We start from the raw sequence: 19586 nt of genomic DNA, 5'->3' as shown, positions 1-19586 counted from the left end.
ACTAGCCCGGTGTTTTGTCGGTCAAATAAAAAAAAAGGGGGGGGGCAGGGATTACTCAGTGGTTTGAACATTGGCCTGCTAAACCCAGGGTCGTGAGTTCAGTCCTTGAAGGGGGAGCCATTTGGGGATTTAGTTGGGGATTGGTCCTGCTTTGAGCAGGGGGTTGGACTAGATGATCTCCTGAGGTCCCTTCCAACCCTAATAATCTATGATTCTATGCAGCTATGGCGCTCGCGTGTGTGAAAAATCCACCCATGTGACATACTTAAACCAACCTAAGATGAACAGAACTAATCCACCTCCTTGAGACGCGGGAGCTAAATGACAGAACGTAGCAAGTGTCTACAGTGAAGCACTACAGCAGAACAGCTGCACTGGTTGAAGCGTAGACATAGCCAAAGTAACACCACCTCCCTAAACAACATTAGTGGTGCTGACAGAAGCCCTCTTCTGGTGGCAAAGCTGGGTCTCCAGCAGGGCTTTTGCTCGCATAGCTGTGTCAGCTATGGAGGTGTTTTTTCCATACCCCTGACCGCCACAGCTCTGCTACCAGAACTTTGTGGTGTAGACCTGGCCTGAGTTGAGGCTTTTCAAACTGGAATGCAGGAGTCTAGAAACCCATACTGTGCAAAACAAAAGCACACACCGTTTCACAGAGTAAAATTAGGGTGCCTAAAATTAGTATTTAACTGACACCACATCCACTTTGGTTCAGAGAGCACGCTGGCTTAATGACACCTTCATTGGGAGCTGAACATTTTTAGTATCACAGAATGAGGGAGCGGGGGGCGGGGGAGGATAACATGCATTCAGAGCAAGGGTGTGATATGCTCAGAAGCAGGGCTACTGTAGTGTTTTATTGGAAAGAGTGTTTGTAGACAGCAAACATTATAAAGAATTAAACAGATTCCCATTGGGCCTCCCACATCATCTATGCACAGGAGAAGAGAAACAATCAGAAACACGTGATTGAAAACAGAATGTTACATTTCATATACTGACCACCACATTGTGAGTAACACTCTGCAAATCTCCGTGTCAGTAAAGTTTGGTGTTCCTGGGAACGTGCTTCTCCAGCAGTAGGAACAAACATTCAGGGACAGAGGCAGGACCATTGGAGAATGTGGCTATATTAAAGAATGGTCAAGTCAACTTAGGTTCAATATTTAGGTTTTATGGTAAAACACAAACCCAGAGTTATTTTATTTATTTTACAAAACAGACCAACAGAAAAGTTTGTTTTTAAATTCCAATGAGAACAGTTTTCCACTGAGATCTAACTACCCCACTACAGAGTTTGCAACCCAGCTACTGTGCTAACCTCTGAGGCTAGCAGAGTGAAACTGACTAGAAACAAAAGTGAAACTGACCAGCTTGTTTCTCCTCCTCCAAGTGCAGAGAAATGCAAACAATGAATAGTATAGTTAGTTTACTCTGGCCTATTTAGAAATTCTCAGTTTTAATAATTGTAGGTGTTTAGTAGAATCCACGTGGAGGGCTTTTAAAGTTATTTAAGATTTTTGCCCTCACAGTGTCCCTTTAAACCTAAGATCAGGGCCAGCACCAGCCCAGCTGGGGTGGCCCAAACGGTGAGGGGCGGCACATCTGGTGTCTTGGTCGACGGGTCTCTCACTCCCTCTCGGAGCGAAGGACCAGCCGCCGAATTGCCGCCGAAGACTGAAGCAGCAGCAGTAGAGCTGCAGCTCACGATCACTTTTTTTTTTCCCCTCCTCCTTTTTTGCTGCTTGGGGCGGCAAAAACCCTGGAGCCGGCCCTGCCTAAGATGATCAGCCCCATCCAGCAAACATCCGTCCTGGAAGAACAGGATTTGAAATGACACGAGCCTTTGAAAACTCTGAACCCTCGAATCAATAAAGAATTGTTACCGAGTCATAGCACCTTCACTAAGTAGCGATCAAGCCCCCAAATGCATGAAGGGGGAACATTGGTTCTGTAAACATCACACTGCTTTGTTGGTGCCCAGTGGCAGGTCAGGACAGATGTGCTTTGTTAGAGCCTTCCCTGGCCCGGTTTCCACCCAACTACAAAGAAGCAAAAAAGTGCTTGTTACAAAATAGCCAATCAGCAGCACCTTCCAGTAAAAATGTAAACCAATCAGAGGCAGGTTAAGTAATCCCCTGGTTGAGGTAAGTGAGAACAGAAAAGACTGACTAGATGAGAGAGCCCAGCATTTAAAACAAAACAAAAACAAAAAAACTGAACAAAGTGATATGGCAGAAATTTTTCTATAGAAACTAACTTGATAGCCTGGTACAAAGAAAGGAATGTAATTACTAGAGTTCTTCATGAAGCATGATTGAGGAATTGCACTCAAGTGTATTAAAAAACATTCCTTTCTTCAGCTTATCTGATATCTATTCCCTTCCCTTTCAAGCACTCTTACCATGACAGAGATAATGGTCTCATCATGCAAGAATGGAGTACTTCATTCACTCACACACCATAAGGAGTGATCATCAATACAAGTTTCTTAGGAAAAATTTCCTGTGGTTTTATCATCTGAAGCTAAAAGCCTGGACATGAATAATTCCTAAGTTCATAAAGCAAGGTTACCAGTTTGCTTTATACGACAAACATCTCACCAGTAATTTCACTATTAGAACAGGCAGTTTAAGGCCCTTTTGTTTGGGAGAGAGGATTTGTCAGAGAGGAGATGCAGCCCAATGTAGTATGGTCTCCTGGTTCCCAGCTGGTCTCCTACCCTGTGGGGGAAGGGGGCGGGGGCTAGTGCCTATTACACACTGTGAATCCCAAATGCAGTTCTTTAGAGATTTCTACCCCAAAAAGGGTAACAAGAATTCAGTGTAGAATTCCAGTGTGGCGCTCCAGGGGCCTTCTGCACAAAGGCTTCCGTCATGACCTCATTCCAGGAGGGCATCACGCTGTGCACGCCCACTGGGTCAGTGTCTGAATTCTCTGTAGTGAGCCTCTGCAATTCCCAAGGCCTGGGAACCAGAAGCTAGAACAAAACCCTGACCTGATGGTGCGTTAGACGATGAACATACAACCCTGTAGGACTCTCCCAATGAAACAGACTAACAAAATCCCCAGCAGGAGAGGAATATGTTCCCCTCCAACCAACTTTTTGGAAACATTGGAAGCCAAATCAATTTTTTTCTTCAATCCCGGGCCATCTCAAAGGCAAAGCTACTTCTAAGGAGGCCAGCATCAGCCAGTCCTGTGGAACGAGTCAGGCCATCAGATCCACAAAGATGGCATTGGCAGTGGTTTGTCCAAAAATGAAGGCTCCAAGAGTGACCATAAACGTCCCGTAGCTGACCAGCGCCCACCAGCTGTGAATAGAGAAGACAGGTCAGTGTGCAATGTCAGGCAAGGGAACCCACCTTGATACAGCGTCTGGCTGAACCCCGCCAATGGGAACCAACGTCTGAATCATCTTGTGAAAAGGGAGGGAGAAATGGATGGCAAATTTGCTTTTTACCTGGCTGACCTGCTTTCCTGGATTTCAGAAAGTTTGGCTTGAATCAGGCATAGTCCTAGCAGGGAGGGAATGCAAACAACATTGAACATCAGAATAATCATAGTGATCAGCAGTCAGATTCCTGAGTGGAGAATTAAACAGCCACACCCAGAAGGCAGAGGAGTCAGGAATTTGAGAGAGAGAGAGAGAGAGAGACAAGCCCTCTTTGTTTTTTCTTGACTTGTTCTAGTGAGACAGAGGGAAGATAAGACACCCATCACCATCACCCTCCCAGCCTGACTGTGAAGAGCTGTCTTATCAATGCTGCTAATCAATTAAAGGGATCAAGGAGTTCCCTCTGCACCCCCCTTCAGCATGCAGCCTCTCCTGTCCGGGAGCATGGATGACACAAGAAGAAAGAGTCCAGAATAAGAAAGAACTGGATTCCCTTGCATGGCAGGAGACAGCACAGGCAATCAGGACCACCAGGCCATGCCCTCTGTCCCAATACGTTGCATTTTATTGCCTTCTCAAAGGGGACCTAGGAAGGGAAGAGTTCCACCCCCTCTAGAAATGTGTGATAAGTGCCCTGCTAACCAGGCTGGGGGAGGGGGGGCACTCAGTACCCCTCCTACACCCCTCTCACCCAGCAAGCGTATTAAGTTCAGGACACAGCCAGCCAAACTCTCTCTCACCCCCCATTTAGATCCCACAGTCACAACTCTGGCTCCACAGCAACTCACCAGTGTGTGGTACACTGAACGTCACATGGGCACAGGACCAGTCCTTTCCTCTATGCTACTTCTCATGATTTGGGGCCACATTTTTTTGAGGTGGGGGGACAGAGGGGGAAGCCAGTGCAAGTGTGGGCATGGACTTTGGGCCTCCTTTGCTGAGAATTCAGCCCTTGATGTCATCCTGTCCTGGGGGGGGAGGGGGATGTTTTGTTTTCACTCAGGACCACCAGACGTTGGTTTTATTGGTGGGTGTGTTCCCGTCCTGTCCTTTTGTGATCTTTTCCTGGAAGCTTGGCTCAAAGGGGCTGTCTGGCGCTCAGATTTGGGGAGGCTGGATGTGAACGCCTGAAGCTCCCTAGAAGTGCATTGGCACCTGGACTGTGCCCTGCCCCCTGCTCTGCCCCAAGGCCTGCCCTCACTCCCCACCCACCTAAGCCCCTCGCCTCTCCCCCGAGGGGCGGAAGGAGCGAGGCACAGGGCAGGGGAGCCTTGGAGGGGGCGGAGCGAGAGCGGGGCCTCGAGGGAAAAAGACGAGCGGGAGCAGGGCCTCGGGGCGGAGCCATGTCCCAAGAGCCCTTTCGGTGGCGGTGTCCCAAAGGCGGTGGGCCAGCGGGTCTCCAAAGGGAGGTGCGCTGCATCCTGTTTGGCCTCCCCTTGCCTCTGATACATGCCCACGCCATGGAGCCGGATGGGATATGGAGCCAGACAGCCTGTACTGAACTGGAGGGGAACTGACTCCTGGCACATAAACCTCCAGCATTGCCTGTGAAGCGCGACCCCAGGGCCTTCTTCAGCAACCCAGTGAAACACAGTGCTGACTGTTCAACAGGCTGCCGCGTCATTCCAAGCTACGGAACGCTGGGGCCGTACCCGGGAAGACGAAGATGAAGCAGGCAGCCAGGCCCCCGATGAGAGAGATGACTTTGCCGATATCTGGGATGAACAAGGCGAGGAGGAGAGTCAGGAGAAACCAGCAGACTGTCTGGAACACACGCCGGCGCCTCTCGCGGACCACATCTTCCTCCACCGTTTCCCCCTTGTAGCGTAGCCAGAGCCCCTCGAGCACGGCCCTGCGCAGGAGGCAGAGAGACGGGAGAATCGGGGGGCTGCCGACTGTGATCCCAGACCTCATGTATCAGATCCCAGCTTCAGGATTCCCCCACCACTGATTGGTTACCAGGGACGTATGTACGTTCAGAACAGCAGGATCTCTAGTAGCCTGGGCACAGCCCGGCCTGCCCCTCGAAGACACCATGGCAGCACAATCCATTTAGTCTGGAGCGCCCCACGAGCCACCTCCAGGGGCACTGGAACTATCCCAATAGTAAGGGCGAGCAAGCGGTGGGGAGCAAGCAGGGGGCCACGGTTTGAGTGCCTATGTGTCCCCCCCCCCCCAAACACAAACTTTTGGGGGCACTTCCGCCACTCCTGGCCACCTCCCACACCTCTCACCTGCCGCAGAAGTGCAGGATGGGATAGGACGTCAGCACGCAGAGGATGATGAAGGCCCGTGCAATGGCAACGGGGACATCGTTGGAGGGGTAGGACAGCAGCACATCCTGGTCCACGCTCACACCAAACGTCAGGAACCCGCAGATCCCTGGAGGGGAAGAGAAAGCCAGGGGAGGATGCCAGCAGGGGCTAGGGGAAAGATGGGGCACAGGGATTTGGCTGAAGGAGGTGGCTGGGTTTGTCCCTGGGGCCCAGGCTTTAGCTGGATCTGGGGTCAGAGTGCCAAATGCACCCCGATGACAGCAGCTCTTCAGCCGCGGTGGCTGCGGGACAGTTTACAGCGACTCCAGCCCCGGGGTCTCTCTCTCAGCAGCTCTGCCCGAGGGGAAGCTTGCAGCTCCCCCAACCGAAGTCTTTCAAGAGAACGTGCTGCAGCAGCAGTGGCTGGGCCCCGTGGGCAGGCCAGAGACAAGGGCCTTGCTCCTACCTGTCCCTGCGTAGACAAAGAGAGCGATAACCATGGCTGCCGTCACCACCACTCCCCACGGCTTCACCTCGGGCCGCTTCATACTGTTGAAGACGGGCACGCTGCTCACGTGGCACTGCCAGAGATAGAAAGAGAGCATGCAAAGGGCTGCTGGGCCAGGCGTTCTGTGCTCCAGGAGGATCCATCGACACCAGCCTTACACTGGGAGAGGAAGGGGACACAAAGGCAGGCAGCCCCTCCACACACTGGAACACGTTACCAGGGAAGGCGACCGAAGCAGAGACCGTAACTGAAGTTAAGAGACACCTGGATTTGTTTCTGGACAAGAGGAGCCCACCTCCCAGCTGTTCCTTGGGTTCAGTCTAATTTACCCACCCCGGATCCGTCCAGCACAAAGCCAGGCTGTGTGCTGGCAGGGAAACACTTGGCTGTGAAACTGACATGATGGGAAATGTCACGGATGGCGAAAGCATCCCTCTCCCTGCTCAGCCTGATGGATGCCACTGCCCAGCCCCAGGGAGTTCAGGGAAGGGCAAGGAAAACAGGCCAGGGGGCGGGAGGAGGAGGAAAGGAGAACAGCTAATATAGATGGCGGGGCTAAGCAACAGAATAACAATCTGCAAACACTGGAAGGGTGTGAACGCTCAGGAGTGTTATTCAGCCTGAGGTAGGGGCATAATTTGGAGTACTGAAGTGAAATTAAAGGGACTCCTAGGCTGAACTCCCAGGGAAACACCCCGAGCTCAAGCGAGCAGATCTCTCTCTCGGGAACAATCTCCCAAGGAACCAGTGGAAATCCTGTTACTTGGGCCAGTTAGAACTAAACTGGACACAACACTTGACAAGGTCTTGCAGGGAACAAGCCAGTTCTGGCCTCAAAAAAGGGACCAAGTGGAGCACAACAGGTCATCTCTGTCCTCAGCTTCAATGGTCATTTTAAGACACTGTTGTTTTACTGGCACCCTTCACTTTAGGGCTTTATCTCATATCAGTCTGAGGCCCCAGCAGGGGCAGTAGGAGCCTTGGTATTAAAGCAAAGGAGAGGGTCAGCAAATGAGACAGACGGACATTTCCTGCTCCTAACTTGTCTTAGATCTCCATCGGCCCAGGTCTTCCTGGGAGCAGCTGTACCTGGAATCCGAAGCAGATGGTGGGCATGGCGTTGAACACGGCCATCCAGGAGGAGGGGCTGTGGAGAGGGAAATCACAGCCAGTTCAGATCTAGCTGCCAGTGCAGACACTTAGGTTAAATAGCAGATCTCAACAGCACATGTACAGTCACCCTCCAGAGGGCATTTGCGGGGTGCACCAGGGCATGCTCATTTCACTGCAGTTCTGCACCGTGACTGGAGGCTTCCCACACATGCAGTGGTCAATGTTTTCAAAAGGGCACTAGTGATTTTTGGGGTGCCCCACTGGGCACCTTAAAGGGCCCGGATTTTCACAAAGTGCTGAGCATCCACCCTCTCAAAAATCAGGCCCCTCTAAGAGTCATCTCAAGTCAGGTACCCCCAAACAGAGGTACTTGGAAAGTCACCAGCCACTGTTGAAAATCTTGGCCTGTGTTTCCCTCTTATCCCTGTTTAGTTTGTTCTGAAAATTCTCTACAAGGTACTAAGCAAATAGAAGGGAGGTTAGATTAGATCATCAGGCTGGATCTAAAATCTGTTTGACCACAGTATGGAGGGTGGGTGCAATGCTACATAAGAAAATCATCATATTATTTGACCAACGTAAAAATGATAGCGAGGCCTTCTTCACGTACAAAGGGTGAGGTGGACAGAATTTAATCACCCAAGATGCAATTGGCCCGGACACTTGCAAAGAGAGGGAATTTTTAAAATGGCAACAAGCGATCAAGGCCTCGGTTTTACGGCTCATCCATAAGATGGCACAGTGCTCTAACACACACACAATGCCGGGACGTTGACTCAAAAGAGCAGAGTGCCATCTAGTGACCCATTAGCAGAGAAGAGGACCTAATCTGAAACACTACTGGAGACCAGTGAACCAAATCTCTTGTTCGCCCAGGAATGTGCCATAAAATACACCACTTTGTATCTACAGATAAATTTAACAAAGGCCAACAGCCTTTGCTTCCCCGTACAGCACAATATAATCCATTACGTTTCATTTTAGCCAAATAGATTATACTTCCATTGTTTTCCTTTATTATTGATATTTGATGTTATTTGTTTAAGATTAATAACTACAGAAGAGACCTGTTGGGTATTTTGTCCATTATCAGGATATTCAAAGCTGACCTGCCTGGAAAACACACTATATTTTTGCCTGTTCTGAGTGAGTATTTTAAGGTTTCCTCTCTAACCATTCGGAAATCCCAGCTTCCCCATAACATATATAGCAGCTCTTTCTAGCCCTGATGGCTCATAAGATACCAGACTTTAAAAAACAAAACAAAAACCACATTATTCTCATTAGCCTCTTGCCTTAAAAGCTCTCAGAGCAAGAACCAGTTATAACAGCTAAGAGCCCGTCTTCCCAGTTTAAATATTCATCACCCAGCTAGAATAGTGACTGTTAAAGATTGTGCTGGATTTCAAGTGGGGAAATACAAGCAAGCCACAGTGATAACGGGGATAGATGCTTGGTGGCACCCAAGGCCAGTGCTTGTCTGATGTACCAGACGTTTCTGCAGACTGTGTCATTTAAGAACCAATAACACGCTCTGTGCTGTACAAATCAGAGATGGACACAGTCCCTGCCCCAAGGATCTTACAATTCTCCAGGACAAAATGCACTGGGAGACCCACAGGGAAGTAATCCAGTGCTCTCTCCCATCCTGTATAACAGCGGGACAGAGAAGGCACCTGGCTGGCATGAGTCAGCGTTTACACACATTATGAAAGTGGATTTAATTTCCATGTGGGGATTGGAGTAAGAAGCTTCAATTAAAATATATATTCATTTAAAAGTTTTAATTCAAAGAGTTCTTAGCCACCTGGTTGCAAAGCAAACCCCCCAGAAGCAACCCCAATGGTGGGCTGTCTGCCTGAGCCTGCAGCCAAACCAAAAGAGCAGCTCTTGGAGACGTGTAGACTGAACTCATTCAGAGCGGGAATGTAGGACCGTTCGCATTTCAGCATCATTAGCTCTTTCACTGCTGATCAGAATCAGACAGATGCTCTGGGACGGGAGGGGCGGGGATTTCCGGTATAGGGCCACCCCTTTATCTCCCTGATCTAACTTGGGACTCGGTACAGCCTGGTTTTGAAGCATGGGTGCCGCTTTCGCGTACCGCGTGGGGATGTGCCCTGGGGTGATCTCCTTGTCAGGCCAGATGTATTTGATGACGACGACAGTGGTGACATACCAGGTGCCAATCACGCTCAGGGAGCTGCAAGAAAGAAGAGACTGGACAGATGACAGTGCTGCTCCCTCCCTCTGACTCCTTGTTCAGAGCCTCCCTGGGGAGAATCTGGTGAGCCTGGACAGGGACATCTTCCAACCGCATCTCCCTTTCCCTGGTACATTCCCACAGTTCTCCCAGGGGACCCAGCTGTGATATCCCACTACACCCCACCCAATTCTCCCTCCAGGACCCTGGCTCCTTCCAATCTCCCACAACAGCTACCATCAATCCAGCTCCTTCAGTGGTAGCCTTAGGATAAGCCAGCCACCAATGGCCACTGATTTTCTAACTAGAACATCTCCTGTTGTCTAGCCCTGCTCCAAGCCATTAGAGGACCTGGTGGTTAAAGCAGCAGACGCCTGTATACGCCTGTGCTCCCACTGCTCGCTCTGGGGACAGTGTGACATGCAAAGGAAAGTGTTAGCAGAGACATATGACACGGGCTTACCTATGGGACCATCTTCATTGTCCCCAGGGAGAAACCAGAGACACAGGGAACCCACTCCCGCCACCCCAGTCTCCTACTCCGGCTTGGTACGGTAGAGCTGGAGAAAGGGAGGCTTGTGATATATTGCCTCAGAGAAGTAGTTATACAATGCTTTTCATACGAGGCCCTGAAAGCACTTTACACCCCATGTTACAGGTGGGGAAACTGAGGCAAAGAGCAGTGAAAGGACTTGCTGAACGTCACAGAGTTTATGGCCAGAGCTGGGACTAGAACCCTGGTCTCCTTGATCCCTGCTGCCATCTTAGAACACAACTGAACACTCTGGTCAGGCCCAATTGCCTGCCTGTCCCTTTGGCATCCTCCCACCCACAGTTCCCAGCCACCCACCTGGCGTATTTCTGGAAGCCAATCTCCTTTGGGATGGAGAGGGGCAGGATTAGGAGGAAGGCCGTGATGCTGATGGTGAACTTGCGGTCCGTGTACCAGTGGCTGCCATCTGCCCCCTGGGGATCCTTCACCAGCGCAGCGATGACTGGTGAGGAGACAAGGGTAGAACAGTATGGTCAGGACACAACCAAGCCCAGTGCCAACTTCTCGCTAGAGGGCAGATCTTGAACCTGGGCCAGGGAACATGGGAAGGAGGAAGAGGAATAGAAGCTGCTCTGTATCAGAGTCAGGGAGCTCAGAGGCCCCAGCCCTGGCAGTTCAGCCCTGGGACACTGGAGGGTCTGGCGAAAGGAACCCGACAGACTGCAGGTCTGTGTGGCCGTCATTCAGGGCATCCCCTCAACCTGCCTCCTGAGGGCTGCCGGGCCCAGCACAGGCTGCCAGGATGGGGCACGGAAAATGCCCATCACCTGCAGAGAAGCAGGCTCCCCCCTGCTCCACGCCCTCCCACAGGTGTAACACCCTCCCGTCCCTCTCAGGGGGCTGGCCCAGGGCCGGAGCAGCCCTGAGCACTCACTCTTGTCCTGCTGGTCCCCGATGATGATTAGGAAGGCGATGCAGGTGCCAAAGGTGTAGATGGCAATGGCGACCTCACAGAGCACGCCAGGGACCTTGCCGCACACAGCCCACACCACTTCCTGGTAGGTGCGTTCGTTGCTGGCCCGCGAGCAGTAAGCCAGGATCACCAGCCCTCCGATAATGAACACCAGCAGGGACTGTGGGCAGAGCAGGGCAGTCAGAGCTCTGGCGCCTCAAGCCAATGGCCCATCCCACCCAGACAGATATGCCGAGCCCGGGGCCTACCACCTGGCCCTGGAGCAGTGAGTGGGATCATTTGCTAGGATGTCTCCTGCATGATCCTCTGTCTTCTCCTGCAGGGAACCCCAGGCCCCCACGGCCCCTCCCCCAGGCCTGCCCGGCTCACCATCTGCAGCGCGATCCCTGCGGCCACGCCGCCCGCAGTGCTGAAGGCTGCAGGGAAGTTGAGCAGCCCAGCCCCGAGGGCAGCGTTCACCACAATGAAGACGGCCCCGAGGGTGGAGGTGGTCCCCGCTCCGGGTCTCTGCCCCTCGTCGCTCTTCGGCCCAGTCTCCACACTGGGGCTCTGCAGTAGCCTTGCCCGCTCCCCGGCGTCGGCGCTCCAGTCCCAGTCTCCGTACTCCCTGTTGATCCCCACATTGTGCTGGGCCATTTCCCCGTCCGGCAGTGCGCTAACCGCTCTCTGCCTCTCCCTAGTGCCTCATCACCAGGCCAAGACCTCAGGCAAAGGAAACACCAGACAACGTCGACTCCATCCGGCCCCAGCCTCCAAGGGGTCACAAAGCAGGCAGCCTCATTTTCCTGCTACAGGCACAAGTGGCCTTGTCCAGGGGTCCCCAGGCACAGAGTTCAGGCTACTTTACTGCACCTAGAAGAGGAGCAGAGGAGCAGCATCACCATCAAGCAGGGTGGATAAAAATCAATTATTAAAATAAATAAATCAGATTTTTGATAAAATGCTTTTTGAGGAAAAAACCTATCTAAAGATAGTTTTAATTAAGATAGCTTTGAGTTATAATGTATCTCATCCTGGAATAGGGATTATAAATTCTAATTCTATAGTATGAGACAATATATTCATGTCATGTTTAAGAAAAGTTTTGTATACGAGTTCCAACAGTTCATGGATTAAGGATCCAATCTTATGGGGTTCCGGGGCTTCTGTATAGATTATTTAGGTTAATCTTTCTATCTGCCCAATGGGACTCAGTGCTCAGTGTAGAAGATACCATCAGAGATGCTTAGTTTTGCAGTTCTCAAACTGTGGATTTGTGTCTCCAGAGACAACATGCTTGTTAACAGCAAAAAATGGCTGGTGTTTTCTTAAAAAAAAAAAAGTTTTAATATTTCATTTAACTATTTTAGTTAAGAACAATTTTAACATAAACAAACCTGATTTAAAAAAACTTGAATGTTTAACTAAATTCAAAAATTCATATAGTATTTTAACAAAACAAGCATGTTTGCTGTTGAAGAAAAAAATCCAGAATACATAAAGTTGTTGTTTTAGTTAAATAAAACAGTTAAAATGTCTGTCTGGTGATGTTCTCCTCCTAATACACCATGGCAAGAAAATCCTCCAAATATTAATGATTAACCTCCTGAATTGGAGATAGTTCACCTCCCAGTGACTTCATAAATATCTGCTTCAATTATTTTTGGTAAATGAAATAATCAATCATTCAATCTCTGATATAACTGTAAAATTAATCTGAAAAGTTTTCAGAATAAATCACTTAAAAATGTATAGCAAGTACATTCTAAAAATGAAACCTACATCTACCTCTGAGTTGTGAAGAATATGTATTAAGGTTATAACAACCAACAAGAATGCACTTTTATGTAGAAATCCATGATTAAATCGAGTCTTCCTGATTAGTTATTTAAATCATGATCTAAATCAAATCCACCCTGCCATCAAGTGTATATGAAAATCAGGCTAGACACAGCTGGCTTGCTGGACCAACACTCCTCTTGTACTCTACCAGCTGTCACACAACTTAATCTCCCATTTAAATATGACACTGCATCCTGGGCAGGTCGTAAGCAGTGGGAACCCAATCTGGGACCTTTGGTTCTTATAGCTTGAGCATCTGCTGCCTGAGCTAGACGGCCCAGCTCCGTTGTCACCTGGGATAAGGATTTGTGCGCGCCATCACCACAACTGGTCATCTCTGTCTTAGCTGACAGACCCAGGGGCTGGACAGACAGAAAGAGAGCTCCTGTCTCCGAACAACTGGCCCCTCCAGGTCAGAGCTGAGGCACAGCGGTGAGCTGTTTGCACTGCTCGTGTGGTCTATGCTGCACCCATCCTGTGGCTCGAGAGAACTTCATGCCGCATGGGTGTGAAACCGGTGCCTAGTCACTAAAACACACACACACACACACCCCTCCTGTATCTCAAAGCCAACTTCCTTATTTCCAACCCATGTTTCTGCAAACACAGCAAAAGCCCTTGTCCTCCTTTGGGACAAAGTTCAGGGCAAGACTTGAAGAGCTGCCAGTTGGAATGACGGGAGCACCTCAGAACGCCCCACGTGTCTCCTCTGCTCAGCAACCTCCCAGGGCTGCTGCGCTCTCCCCGCCCCACCAGAATTACCTGTGGGGGCGGGGGGGGGGGGCAGATGGGGTGAGGTCTGTCCATCTCCCACTGAGCCTTTTTCCCACAGCATATTCGGCTGCTCTCCCTGGCAACGAGGCCCAGGCAGGGAGCAGGAGGAAGCCACTTTTCACACCGGCTGACGCTGGCCACTCTGGATTGCTGACTCCATGCACTGCAGTGGCCTGAGAGAGCACCTGGCTGGGGCAGTGGCCTGGCCCGCCCGAGCCTGGCTGCTGGGTACAGGGATGGAGCGAGCTGAAGTTTCCCCCTTCCCCCGGCACATTTCCTGCTCAGTCGGACCCTGTCCGGCCGGGGTGGGAAGCAGAAGGGGCAGGGCAGGCCACCCCCTTCCCCTCCCACCCCAGCCTTTCAGGCAGCCACCAGGCTGCAGAGAGCAGGGCCGGCTCCAGACCCCAGCGCGCCAAGCGCGTGCTTGGGGCAGCATTTTGCTGGGAGGGCGGCAGGCGGCTCCAGTGGACCTCCTGCAGGCGTGACTGCGGATGCTCCACCGGAGCCGCGGGACCAGCGGACCCTCCGCAGGCATGTCTGCAAGAGGTCCCCTGGACCCGCGGGACCGGCGACCGCCAGCGCGCCCCCCGCGGCGTGCCGCCGTGCTTGGGGCGGCGGTTTTCCTAGAGCCGCCCCTGGCAGAGAGCCGTGATCCAGAGCAGCCAGCATGAAAAGTGCCTAGCCCCGGATGCCCCTCTCCCTCACCCCTGGCAGGCCAAGCAGAAATCTGGAGGGGGCACTTCACTCCACAATCCCCCCCTCCCCCAAGCATCGTCTATGGCAGTGGTCCCCAACCTTTTTGTGGCCAGTAGCACATTCATGTTTTCAGAGGAGTGTGGCGGGCGCCAACAATTTTTCAAGGCTTATTTTGTATTTGTACATTAAATAAATACAAAAAATCATATTTTATGACATAATATATGAATCCATAAGATAAAAAGGGTAATTTTACATGTAAAAGGTATTAATTAAATTATTCGGCAATTACTCTTTCACCTTACCATGTGAATTTGCTCTTTTTTATCTACCTGTAAGAAAAATTAAGGAGTTTTTACAAAATAAATATCAAACAGTTTTCACCTTATTTATTTTAAAAAAGTAAAACATTGTTGAACTGCTGGTCCAAATATATTTATTATTCTTACTTTAACATAGAATGAAGCCTGCAGCCCCAGAGTTATCTGTCCCCGGCAGGGGCAGGGCCGTGGCTTCTCTCCGGCTTTGAAGCCGGAGAGAAGCTGCGGCCCGGCGCCTGCCAAGGACAGAGAACACCGGTGCTTGCAACCTGCAGCCCCGGAGAAGCCGGAGAGAAGTCGCAGTCCCACGCCTGCCAGGGACAGAGAACCCAGGCGCCCACAGCCCTGGAGTTCTCTGTTCCCGGCAGGTGCAGGGCCCCGGCTTCTCTCCCATGCTGGGCACTAGGCAGGTGCACATAAATGCCCTGGTGAGCGCCATGGCACCCATGGGCACCACACTGGGGACCACTGGTCTATGGCTTTTCACACTCATCACGAGAGGACACCAGAAAATCATTACTAGGTTGGGGATCCCAACTTTTGTGTAAGATCCACAGCTCTGGAGCTCAGAGATGCACAAGTCTATGAAATCCTCCCCTTACACTAAGAGCTATTGCCAGTGCTTAAAGGGGACATGCAGAAGGTAGTGGCAAGAGATGAGACTGTAAGCTCTCTGGGGCAGGGAGCATCTCTTCATTCTGTGTTTGTTCAGCACCCAGCACAAAGGGGCCTGAGTTCACGTCTACGGCTCCTAGGTGCTACAGTTCACAATAAAATAATAATAGAGGTTATGCCCTTGTTTGCTTCAGTGTGCTGAGGACAGGAGGCCTAAAAAGTCTATTTTTCCATTAGACATGCAGATCTTGTTTTCCATTTCTCTTGGAAGATTCTATGAACTTGTCCTCTCCAAGTACCAAGGAAGTAAAACTAGATTCATTGAAAGAGGAAGTGATTTTCATTAGACTGTTTAAAATCTTTTGGGTTTCACTAATACGGCTAAGTCAAATACCCGACACACAGTTGGGAGGAAACCCTGAATCATGGGTTAAGAAAGCTGCCACTCTGTTGCTGTAGGTCCTCCAAGGATCTCTCCAGCAAAAACAAGGAAAACAAAAATTAAAACTCCAAGGGTTAAAAAGCAGGAAAGACAGAAAAAAAATCAAAGAGGGGAAAAGGCTCCCTTTCCACCCGCCCTAAAAGGGCACAAATCCAGGTTACTTTTAATCACAGAAGTATTACTCACATGTCTGCACTGGTTGCTTTGTCCCCAAAACTCTGTTTACAACTGAGCTACACTAATTACAAACTGGTCATGATGCAGAGGAGCAGCTTGAATTATTAGTTGGACTGCATTTTTCCTCCCTCCCCCGGCAATGAGGGCCTTTATATTGTCCTTCATCGGCCCCACTATGCAGTTACTGGACTAACCCTTATAGTATGAGGCGAGAGATACTTCCCTATCAGCTGGCGGCTCCTTCACGGGGCCGTGAGCACGGGCGTGTACTTGGCGCGGTTCACCCCTGTCCCGGACACCTGCCCCTTCTGCGGCGTGAGGGAGACCCTGGCGCATGTTTACCTAGAGTGCGCCAGGTTGGAGCCCCTATACCGGCTCCTCACCGACATTCTGTTACGTTTCTGGCTGCACTTTTCTCCTCACCTCCTTATCCATGCACTCCCCATCCGTGGCCCCACAAAGTCGCGGGACCTCCTGGTCAACCTCCTCCTCGCCCTGGCTAAAAAGGCCATCCACGCGACCAGGGAGAGGAGGTTGGCCGACGGAGACTCCTGCGACTGTGGGGCTTGTTTCCGATCCCTCGTCCGCTCACGTCTCCGGGCGGAGTTCCTCTGGGCGGCGTCCGCTGGCTCCCTTGACGCCTTCGAGGAGCAGTGGGCGCTGTCCGGGGTTCTCTGCTCGGTGTCCCCATCAGACTCCCTCCTTATGACCCTTTGACCTCACTCCTGTCCCTGTTCTTTTATTAGTTGTCCCCCGCACTTAGTGGGTTTCCGTGGCCCTGTGGATCCTCCCCTTAGGCTGGGGGGGGGGATCCGTTAGCATGGGGCGGGCTTCCGCCCGTCCCCTCTCCCGGATAACCCAATAGTACCACAAAACAGTAATGACACCAATTGGTGCAATTCAGAGCTCCTCAGTATATTTATTCAGCTCATTTTAGTGCTGATCAGGAAGCAGGGAACATGCAGACAGGAATGAGGAGCAGACTGGAGTTTGCCCTATCATGGGATCATCAGCTAAGACCCAAGCATTAGTAAAATAAGCTATCAGCTTTGTTACCCAGGGTCTTACTCTAAGTGTAACTCAGCCATGCAGCATCAGCATTATAGTATGGGATTAGAGAAAACAAACCTAAACCATAAAATTAACAGGCCAGCAGTATTTGCCTCAAACCTGTTAGCAGCTCCTGATCCCCCGGGGGAGGCAGTTAAATACTGAGTCAGGTGCCTTGTTAGACCCACAAAAGTGAGTTGGGAAGGGCTCTGTGGGGAAAGAGGATCCTGGGTGTGGGCTGAGCATTCTTGTGGGAGGAGCATGAGGAGCAGCCACACCTAGGGGAAGGTATGAGTTGATCTTTATGACCTCCCACATTGTTTTCTTGGTTAACAAGGAAAGTGGATGTCTTCAAACACTACATACAGTGTGGAGCACTTTTGAGCAGCAGGTTGAGAACAGCATCTCTTCACACAGCCCTGAGATTGACTTCAAACACATCTGTATGATTACTGAGCAAGTCACCCTTCCAGGCTGAAAGCCAGCTGACGGCATACATATCCAAATTCATAACTTCTAACCCACTACGTAGTTAACTAGGGGAACTCACATGTACAGGACAGTACTGAGATATTTTTCTTCAGAAGCTTATTAAACTAAATACATACCTAGACAAGAACCACACTTGTAGGGTAACTAGGAAGTAGAAATAAGGGTGATCAGTCAACGTTTATGGGTACAAAACAGATTGCCATCTAGGGTCTGGATGAAATTTCCCCCCAGGGCCAGGTTCCAGTTATTGCAATAGTCATCCAGTGAGCTGAACTAGCAGAACAGATTCCCTTGGCTTGCATACTGCAATATCCATGCTGGCAGCAAACTTCATAACGTCAGGAATAAATGTTCTCCATTCCCGGCTTATTTCACACTAAACCCTCAAATAGCATGGCACAGTCCATCAGGTGTAGTAGAGGGTATCAGCCCTTCCTATGAAGCAGGTGACATCTGTGTCTGCTTACAGCCAGGAGGCTCAAACTTCTGCAACTAGCCAAGTTCAATGAATGATTCCTATGAATCCATCTGGAAGAACTACACTGCCTGCAGAAACTTTTAAACCCTTGCTTCCACTGCAGAGCTTCCTTGTGAGGAGTCTAACCCTGAAATCTGCTGACAGCAGGGACACTATAACCAGGAGAAAGACTCTTAGCTCCATGCCCTACCCTCTGCCACTGCTGACCCTCAGTCACAGCACAGCCAGGCCACATGCAGCCTGCAGTAGGAAAACTCCAGCCAGGCAAAAAACAAACTACCTTTCACACACCTGCCTGAAAAAAGAGCAGACCCACTAGCATAGGAAATGGAGACAAAAGAATGGGGAAGGGCAAGCACAGAGCCTGCACCAAGCACCTCACAGGGAACAGTAATCCTCATTTTATGGCGGGTGCCAGGATGGTTAAGATCCAATGTCCACAGCAGGCAGCTCCACCATGGGCCCTGCAACAGCAGATGGGTCACTTGGGTGCATCCACAGAAGCATGTAGGTGTGTGGGTGATGGTGGGTTTCCACGGCTCTATTTCAGCACTGAAAGGGAACTGACGATCATATAGCTGCTAGGGAGCCTGTTTAGTCATCCCAGATGGGGAGGAGGCCACTACCTGAGGGCTCCAGTACTGATGCCTACAAGGGGATGGGAAGAAGGGGTGGGCTAGGGATCCTGTTTTGATACAGGGGAGTTGGTGCATACGGGCACCAAACCCCTCTCTGCTGGCCGTTGGGGGACTCCTGTGCTCATTAATCCACCAGCCCCCCCAAGCCCAGCCACAAAGCCCCTCCGGAATCGCACAGCCCCCGCCCCTTACTCATACCTGCGGAACGGGAACAAAAAGCCTCCCAGGGTCCCACTCCTGCCCCTGAGCACCGGCTCCGAGCTCCTTAGGCAGCTGATTAAGCACCACGTGCAACCCAGCTGGCGTCACCCGGCGCACAGCAGGCTGGGAACTGTAGTTCTCTCCCAGCCACAGCTGAGTCTCCGCTGCCGAGCTGCCTGCTTGCTCCCTCTATGAGTAATTTCCTGTTTCCTAACCCAGCATTAACACTCAGCAAGATCTAGGTTTCCCTTCTCCATTTCACGGCCCCGAGGGTTCCCACCAGGTCAGCACAATTGTACAAAGTTTTCCACCTTACCAAGCTAGCTTCCTCCAGCCAGGGCAATAAACAAGACCCCACAGCAAAACAGGTTTCAGATCTTGCCACACAGTTGTTTGCTGGGGCTTTGTATTCATAGGATCAGGTTCTTCAGAGGTGGAAGAGACTAATTAGGGTAGCTCCTTACTGGCAAACACCTCGCCTAGAGGCTGATCTGTGAGGCATATGGGGGAGGGGGGCTTGTTATTTTTCAGACCAAGTGAAATATTTAAATATGGGGTGAGGAGTCAGGGGGAAGGGTGTTGGGGCAGTGGTTGGGGGTGTCGGGGGCAGGGTGGGGCTCTCGGGTGTTGGGGCAGTGGGTGGGGTCTCGGGGCAGGGTGAGGGGGGCTCGTGGGTGGTAGGGCAGTGGGTGGGGTCTCAGGATGGTGTTGGGGTCGTGGGTGGGGTCTCAGGGGGCAGTGGGTGGGGTCTCGGGAGGGTGTTGGGGCGGTGGGTGGGGTCTCGGGGGCAGGTTGAGGGGCTCTCGCGGGTGTTGGGGTGGTGGATGGGGTCTCGGGGGATGTTGGGGCAGTGGGTGGGGTCTCAGGGAGCAGGTTGAGGGGCTCTTGCAGGTGTTGGGGCGGTGGGTGGGGTCTCGGGAGGGTGTTGGGGCCGTGGGTG

The 19586-nt window shown here is 51.2% G+C and overlaps 1 protein-coding gene across 6 annotated transcripts; it reads right to left on the bottom strand.

The window, feature by feature from the left end:
- Positions 1 to 836: 836 nt before the first annotated feature.
- SLC38A7 (solute carrier family 38 member 7) lies at positions 837 to 19244 on the bottom strand. 6 transcript variants are annotated; one of them, XM_039503075.1, is made up of 12 exons: positions 18963 to 19244; positions 14539 to 14565; positions 11312 to 11794; positions 10904 to 11102; positions 10327 to 10471; positions 9378 to 9476; positions 7250 to 7307; positions 6119 to 6233; positions 5632 to 5779; positions 5050 to 5249; positions 3464 to 3518; positions 837 to 3314 (listed from the first exon to the last, which is right to left on the bottom strand). In XM_039503075.1, the coding sequence occupies exons 3-12, from the start codon at positions 11576 to 11578 to the stop codon at positions 3212 to 3214; spliced, it is 1389 nt and encodes a 462-aa protein (XP_039359009.1). In that variant the 5' UTR covers positions 11579 to 11794; positions 14539 to 14565; positions 18963 to 19244; the 3' UTR covers positions 837 to 3211. The 6 variants fall into 6 exon arrangements, with proteins under 6 accessions (XP_039359009.1, XP_039359013.1, XP_039359012.1 ...); XM_039503079.1 differs by having other exon boundaries at positions 5050 to 5112; XM_039503078.1 differs by lacking the exon at positions 18963 to 19244 and adding an exon at positions 18644 to 18848.
- Between the last annotated feature and the right edge of the window lie 342 nt (positions 19245 to 19586).

This window comes from Mauremys reevesii, linkage group 16 (assembly GCF_016161935.1).
Source record: "Mauremys reevesii isolate NIE-2019 linkage group 16, ASM1616193v1, whole genome shotgun sequence".
Classification (NCBI taxonomy): domain Eukaryota; kingdom Metazoa; phylum Chordata; order Testudines; family Geoemydidae; genus Mauremys; species Mauremys reevesii.
This window is presented reverse-complemented; position numbering and strand designations above follow the sequence as displayed.

What these genes read in the sequence shown, in the direction of transcription:
- SLC38A7 (XM_039503075.1), bottom strand. Translation starts at nt 11,578, where the DNA reads ATGGCCCAGCACAATGTGGGGATCAACAGGGAGTACGGAGACTGGGAC. An exon ending in CAGGGATCGCGCTGCAGATG is followed by an intron (nt 11,103 to 11,311) that starts GTGAGCCGGGCA and finishes CTCTGCCCACAG; the next exon opens with TCCCTGCTGGTGTTCATTAT. An exon ending in CTTTGTCTACGCAGGGACAG is followed by an intron (nt 5,780 to 6,118) that starts GTAGGAGCAAGG and finishes CTTCCCCTCCAG; the next exon opens with GGATCTGCGGGTTCCTGACG.